Source organism: Anarrhichthys ocellatus, unplaced genomic scaffold (genome assembly GCF_004355925.1).
Source record: "Anarrhichthys ocellatus isolate YVR2014 unplaced genomic scaffold, GSC_Weel_1.0 scaffold85, whole genome shotgun sequence".
NCBI lineage: Eukaryota > Metazoa > Chordata > Actinopteri > Perciformes > Anarhichadidae > Anarrhichthys > Anarrhichthys ocellatus.
The window spans coordinates 1,476,447-1,484,455 of record NW_022280115.1 but is presented as its reverse complement, the minus strand read 5'-3'; the positions used below and the strand labels follow the sequence as shown (position 1 = coordinate 1,484,455).

Genomic DNA, 8,009 nt, shown 5'->3' with positions numbered 1-8,009 from the left:
CATGTGTTGTTAGTACTTGACAATGTAGCATAAGAGTCTCCTGAATGATACTACTTATATTAATATTCTCACTTCTTTCATTGTTTGTGCACGCATCGTAAAGGGTCTATATTGTATAACCTTGTAAATGTAATCTTATATTCTGTTTTTACGTTTACTTTGTAACATCTGCCTCTTGGGACTACAGATGAAGAATAACTCTGGTGCACTTACAGCAATGTTTTTATTAATGTGCACTGTCCCGTATCAAACAAACCAATAAATACAATTGTTTGAAATTGTGTTTGTCTGGACAGACATTCTTAGTCAGTTTTGTAATCAGACATTGATGGTTGTGGGTCCCATCACCGAGTACTGTTATCGGTCCTGTGATCCACTTTGCTATATTCCAACTTGCTGATGATCCACAGACAGAACCGTGTGCCTCCATCAAGCTGTGGAACGCTAACGCTAAATCTTGCAGTAGAGCTAAAAAGCTGAAAAGTCCAGAGATTTTCAACTTGAAGCGGCGGCACCAAGAAAGTCTGAGCGCTTTGAGAGAAAGATGCTTGAGGCAGCACTTCTTCTTCAGGCGGTCACATGCGCTCTTAAAAAAGAAGCCGTCAGTCAGAAAAAAATGCTATATGGACATCTGTTTAAGTGTTCAAATTAATGTGGATGCAATCCACCCATATATATACATAAAACTAAAGTCTTTTTCACACCACTTCTCAGATGGTTTGGTGTAATAGTGATCTGTTCAGCATAACTCACAAGTTTCCTCCATTTTGCATTATCAAAGAGAACATTGTTAGTGTAATTAACTAAGAGGGTAACAGGGCAACAAATAAGCAGTCATTGTCTAAAACATCTGGCCACTGACGCAAACAGCAGGAAATAGTGCATAGTGAGCGTTTGTGGCAGCAGGACGGTGTGTGTTTATAATGCAGCTCTATGGCACAGAGGAGGAAGATACCACAGACACACACACACACACACACACACACACACGATAGCAAAACTATAGAATACCACCAGTCAGCGCTGTGTTTCTTATGACTGAGCGTTACAATTAAACAGTTACCCACAATTCCTCACCAATCTTTTGCCAAATTTAGGGGCAAGTGGAATATGTGAGAAGCCACGTTTCTCTATAACGTCTGTAATACTGTGTTGTTCATATTGCATTAAGTTTGGGCTCGATGTGAAGCTATATTTTACCATCATAGAGATCCCACCTCTAATCTGACTAACCATGGGATACATACCAGCGCTACACGACATGCTAGGAAGCACCAAGGTTGCCTCACAGCAAGCGCCAAAGCACCAATGTGTATAGAGATCACCGCATATATGTGACCTCATATGAGCGTTGGTTTGGTCACACCAACTGGCCTTCACATAGACAGATAAACATGGACAGAGCTGCACCATGATGAATAGAAAACTCTTTCTCTTATTGTTTCTAAATGTAGCGCTTGAAGGTGATGCACTTGCATGATTCCTGCTATTTTCGGGCTTTACCACATTGTATGAATGTGTGATCGATTGCCAAAACCGATTCAGAGGCACAAGTTTCTTAAAACGAATAATAAGATTTACAAATGTGCATTGTGTATTTGTGTGTAATTTGGGGTATTCATGAATGTGTTTCAATGCACACACAAATACCAAGCAATTTGAACACAAATGAATCAGTTTTACAAATGCACATGAATAAATATTAAGATTTCACATTACGGTATTTTACTTCAGTGTCACAGATCTGATTTATTTGGCCTTTGAAAAGCTTCCTGCGTGTGCAGAAGTCTAAAAACATTTGTGACATTCTTTTGTTTTAACTGTGCACACGGATCAGTTTCATGAGCGCGTGGAGTTCTGAGGCTGTTTCCTCGGTCCCCAGCTTCAGACAGATCCACAAATGCATGCTGCGTTTAAGTGCCGGTGGAAAACCGGGACTTTTTAGAAAACAGATTTTAAAAAAAAAAGTCTGTCCATGTAAAGGTTGCAGAAACACCGTTTTAAGGTGTTACATTCCTACAATTTAGTGGTCAAATGTGAGAGGTTGATTGGAAGTCAGGTTTGAGTAATGTTTGAATATATCGAGAGGAGCTTCAGTATGACCCGGTCTCTGTCACCAACATGCTCCCCCTGCGGACGCGCAACCTTTAGCATATCAATGCACAGGGTGCTAGCCAATCACCAAGCAGCTGCTGCTACATCTGGCCCAATCAGACAATGGATGCTTCCAACGTCTGCTGCAGTTTGTAGGCCTGTAGTTAGTATGAGAAGACACTTGACTGTTCACAGCTGCAGCTGTACGCTCATCTTCATCATTTAAAGAGCAGCAAAGGTCAAATCATCTTCAAAACTAAAATCATGATGGGACTTTGCGCCAGCAAGGATTATATCACTATATTTATAATAACTATGTTATTAATAATAATAATAACACAAATTAATATGAAATAATCATTTCAAATTGTTTTATTTCAATTTCTTGATTTATCATTTAGTCTACAGAACATCAGAAAATAGAGAGTCCCACTGTGCTAGAGAACGTTTGGAGAAGCTGGACCCAGAAGAGGTTTGAAGTGTTGCAGTGTTGAGTCTCAAACTTCTATTTCTCCTGCAGCTCAAAGCGACGGAGTCACACTGACTGAAGGCATGCAAACAGAGCAGAAGCACACCTTCATTAGTGTGCCGGATCGTAGTTAAGACAGAAAACCAGAAAACCAATAAGAAGCAGCAGCTGACAACACACCGGCCTGACTCCAGTGAGCAGCGACTTCAAGCCGCAGACAAAGAACAACGTGAACAAAATGCTTTCTCAAGATTTCATCCTTTTATTTATTTAAAAAGATTGACAATTATTTGTGAAAAACTGATTTTGTTAAAGCCTCTTTTTTCTGATCTCTATTACAAAACTGGTCCCGCCTTCCACCGCTGAAGCTGTAGAGCGCTACAACTCCTGGTTTGTGTGGCGGCTGTCTTTACAGTAGTCTGAAATCAAAGACAAGAGAGAACAATATGAGCAGTCGTGTTGAGGAAATGACATTAATAAACAGATACATTAAAAGGTTGTACTATGTCGCATTGTGAAGGAGTTTACCACGATGGTTTATTGTGCTCCGTTTGTGTGAAATGGTATAATTCTGTCTTGTGTCTTTCAGCTGAGTCACATTCTAACAACATGGCGTCTCTCTCATCTCTGTTGTTACATAAGGCTCTGGAAGCCAACACCCAACAGGGGAAATACTCAATACAACCACAGACAAGTACATTCTACAAATTATCTTTGTGTTTCCAAGCAAAGGGAAATACACTCAGCTGTGAATATATTGAAATGCAGAAACAAAAGCACGTGAGCTATTCTATCAATGTTATGGATATTACCACATCCGTGTATTGAGATAAATTCGCCATGAATTTCCCCGGCTTTATTGTAATAAAACAGATTGCACCTGATATGAGGAGTGCTGTAAACGTTCTGTGTGGTGGAGAGTGTGTGCACTGTAGGGGCTTGGTACCTGAGACAGTGTTGCATAACTCCTGGTGCACATGCTCTGTGTCCTGGCTGAACAGAGAGATGATATCATCCTCCAGCTCCTCCACGACGCTTTCACACTGAGAGAAAAACAAGCGCAGAAGAAAGACTTGGCCTGGGGAAGCAGAGCAGAGGCTCGGCCATGGATACACAACACACACCGAGTCTCTCCGCACAAAGCTGCTCACGCTGTTTGCAGGGCGGACGCCATGTTTCCTCTCCGTTTGCCAAACTGTTCAGCCATTTTGACCACACCACTAAGACACAACTCCTCAGATTCACTTATCTTCACAACCCGATACCAGTTTACTCCATTTTGATTTCAGCAGCTAGTCCTGTAGACTTTGGATGGAACCTGACCGGCAATATGTAGATGTGATGTGATGTGAATGTCAGGTTCAGGGTAATAAATGAGGTGAGCAGCAAGATCAGGTTGGAGCTTTAACATATCTTGAATCCTGAACAGAGCACCGGGAACTCCCATTTTCCTTCAGGACTATTTAAATCAGCTTCAGGTCTGTCTACGATAACCAGATCATACCGATGTGTAGTACAGCAAACACCATGTGGACATGCACCTCTAGTCAGTCAGACTAAATAATATGATAAAAGGAGTGAGTTTAAAACACTGAGTAAAGCCTTTGAGGTGCTTCTCTACATCACCTTGTTCTTGCATGGAGAACCTTTATCCAATCCACTGCCCTGTCCTCATCAAACATCCGTTGGATTTACGACATGCTTGAATTTAAAGAGGGATGTTTTTCAAGCGAGACCTCGCCATGTGACCGTACTACACTAGAACGTTACATCGAGCATGTCACATGCAAGATACATACAGCTGCTCTCTGGTGTTGACTTCATTTGATCATAAATGTCTGAATGAAACAGCACAAAGCTCACGATGTGTTCAGGTCACTCTGAATGTGAGAGTAGTTATTGGATCATGTGAACACGGCAGAAATCATCTGTATGTTCTATTGCACCTGGAAACATGATCCACATTTAAGTCCCATTCATAAAAAAAACTCTACCGATGCGCCAGTCACATGACGCAACATGGCGTAATGTTGCAAAGCTAGCAGCTGTTCATATAAAGCCGAGTTACAACCCGCTACAGTAGCCACAGACATCAGTGAACAGGCTGTGCCACACAAACGAGTCCTGCTGTAGAGAGGACAAGCTAGCTCAGACGTGACACATTTACATTACAGAATCAAAGAGGAGATACGGCTACGCGTGGGATCAGACACTGTGTGTGTGAGTGTGCTGTGTGTGAGGAGCGACCCATGGACCATGGACGATGCTGAAACCAGTGGGCACTAACACTATACATGTAAAGACTCCAGATACTTGGAAGCTTCAAAAATATGTGTGTTCATTTTTCTGAGTTCTAATTTCTTTGATACGTGTCGTTCCAATATTTCTGTGAATATTTTTTTCTCTTTTGATTTTAAGTTTAAATTATTATTGCATCCATTTAAAGCCTATTAAAGCCTCCAACCTATACATGTCCCTAAACTAGTCCACTTTACAGCTCCATCACAAATAAACTTTAATTCTGCACTTTTGCACTCACTGCGAATTTCAGGACGTTGGATGCCTCAGGTCCGTCGAACTGGAAGTTTTTAAAGTCGGGGAAGTCCCCGGTGGCCCCGCTGCTCCTGGGAGCAAACCTCATGTAGCGCTTGTGCTGGGTGTCGGGGTCCACATGGAGGGCGTAGTCGCTCATGCTGTTGCACACCCCATCAAGGAGCTCGCTGAGGTGAGTCGCTGAGCGAGCCAGAGGTACCTGGCCACACAACCGAGAGAGAGAGAGAGAACATGGAGAGCAGACGTTGAGCTGTTTGGTGTTCTGAGTGGACTGACGTCCTGTGTTCCGGTCTGGATCTTTTGTCCTATGACATTCCTCTCATTTCCCCAATGTTTCCTATACTAACTCAAATGCCTCTGAATTTTGGGTAAACACAAGTAGACCAAGCTGAAGATATGGTAAAACAAATAAAACAAATAACCTAAAATATTAAAAGTACACTTCCAGATCTACGATGGCACATGTGACGCTGCCATGACAACCAAAGAACATAAAGGGTTGGCTAATGGTGAGGAAATAAAGTCTTTCTGAAGCACTGTGATGCTGACAGTCCTCAGAGGTCGGGTTGCCCCGGTGTCAGCTGTGTTACACCACAGGGCTCTGTGCGGGTCAGCAGGGTGACCTCTCGTTTCCGCTGGGTTTTCTCCGTCCTCACTAACAAACCTCACCCTCCAACTCTGACTTTTAACCTGAGCGCACACCCTCCCCACCTCTCCGTCCAAACTCCACCATCCTCTTCCTCTCCCCCCTTTTGAGGACAAAACAGCGAGGCGGTGGTGTCTAGACGGGTCAAGACAGGTGCAGCACCCTGCTCCCACCATCCCCGGAAGGAGATTGGGTGACAGGGGTGACGCCCGGGGGGATGAGGGGGCCAGGACAGGCGGTTAAAAGGGCGAATGGGGGGGTGCTCTTTACACCTCCAAGCGGGCTGAGAAAAGCCAATGGGTGGGGGTGGTTCCCTGAGAGGGGTGGGGTCAGAGGAGGAGATGGGAGAAGCAGGAGGCCTCCACAGAAGCCAAGTGCAGCGTAAACAGCTCATTTTCTCAGCCCCTGCTCTGCTTCTGCTGCTTCTTTTGGCCCATTCATCCCCCCTCCATCCTCCAATGATCAGAGGAGGAAATCTTCCTTGTCTTCTTTGGTCAAAAGGTGTCAGGGTGGGTGTGGGGGAGGATTGTGGGGGTAAGGAACAGAGAGGAAGAGGGAAGGGTTGGAGGGCATCTTACCGATGAACTGGATTTTGTAACGGTGCAGATTTATTATTCCCTGAACCCTTTGTCTCTTTTCAGAATTGACTGTGTTCCTTTCCGGGCCAAGCCTACTGATTACATTACACACACACACACACACACACACACACACACACACACACACACACACACACACACACACACACACACACACACACACTTCGAGATGTCACAAAGTGACAAAGGGCCTCTCCGCCATCTGTTTTCCTGCCTCTTCCTCCGCTCAACAAATGGCTCCTTCCTCATAAAAATGAGTCTAATCCCTCCATCTTTAAGGTCCACCCACCTCTCTAACTGTTGGATTCATTCAGCAGGAGATCCCTTGAGCTTGACAACACTGTTGTGCTGAGGAGGAAGGAAGTTGGCTGGTCAACAGAATGTGTTACAGCACAGGGCCAAAGGTTGGAGGGCGAGCACCGAGGGATGTAGGTCACGCAGGCCAATGACGATGAGGTTCACCTATCAATCAAAATCTGCTTGTGATGACTTTGACACCAGTGGTGACGTGTCATCCACTGCGTGGGTGAAATTAGTGATTATGTCTAGTCCAGCATATCTGTGGGACAGATTTAAGTGGGGCTGATTGTTTTTCATTATCTACGTTCAATAAACCAATATTTTGGTCTAAGAATGTACAAAATGTTTTGTATAGTTCCAGATGTTTTCTTTCCTATCAATAAAAACTAAGAGAAGCAGCGAGTCGCCGCTTTTGAGGGGCTGGAACCAGCCAGAAGTTACTCATGCAATTAAGCCCAAATCACAGTTGTTGGTGATTCATGTTGTGGTGCTGGACCAATACAGAACACAAGAAGCTCTGCTTACTGGCTTCTTTTGAGGCTTTCAACCACATCTTATGGTGGCATATTTGTCCTGGAGATGGCTTAGTGGACATTATTCATTTTTTACTTTTATTTATATTATTGTTTCTATTGATTAAGTTTATATTGTCAAAATACAATTTACAATGTTCTACCTAAAACTACAGCACAATGGTTTCCTTCTATTTCTATATTTCATGGGCTGATTCTACTCTCTTGTGTTCTGGTGGTTTGGTTCAGCAACAACTTTGACTCCTGATTCATGTTCATCAGGGGACAGAGCTCAAATACATACAAATATTCATTTCCACTTATTACGATTAGGTATGATTACATCCTCTGAACTTACTTTAAGGTTTTGGACATGTGCCTAAGTGCCATATTTGAATGATTAGGCAGATCTAATGGAAGATATAACAGAGATAACATTGTTAAAGTCATTTGATTTGGTAGTTTTCAAATGGGAATACAAATATATATATATACATATATACATATATATACATATATACATATATATACATATATACATATATACATATATATATACATATATACATATACATATATACATATACATATATACATATACATATATATATACACATATATATACATATATATACACATATATATACACATATACATACATATACATACATATATATACATACATATACATACATATATATACATACATATACATACATATATATACATATATACATACATATATATACATATATACATACATATATATACATATATACATACATATATATATACATATATATATATACATATATATATATACATATATATATATA

The 8,009-nt window shown here is 41.9% G+C and overlaps 1 protein-coding gene across 4 annotated transcripts in view; it reads right to left on the bottom strand.

The window, feature by feature from the left end:
* Nucleotides 1–207: 207 nt before the first annotated feature.
* cnpy1 (canopy FGF signaling regulator 1) overlaps nt 208–8,009 on the bottom strand; it is a 40,078-nt gene continuing 32,276 nt past the window's right edge. For 3 of the 4 annotated variants that reach the window (XM_031874957.1, XM_031874958.1, XM_031874960.1), the window contains 2 exons: nt 5,103–5,315; nt 208–3,606 (listed from right to left, as the gene is read on the bottom strand). In XM_031874957.1, the coding sequence (XP_031730817.1) occupies nt 3,349–3,606; nt 5,103–5,315 (471 nt within the window). In that variant the 3' untranslated portion in view covers nt 208–3,348. The remainder of the gene's footprint in view (nt 3,607–5,102; nt 5,316–8,009) is intronic. The other variant, XM_031874961.1, reaches the window with a different exon arrangement.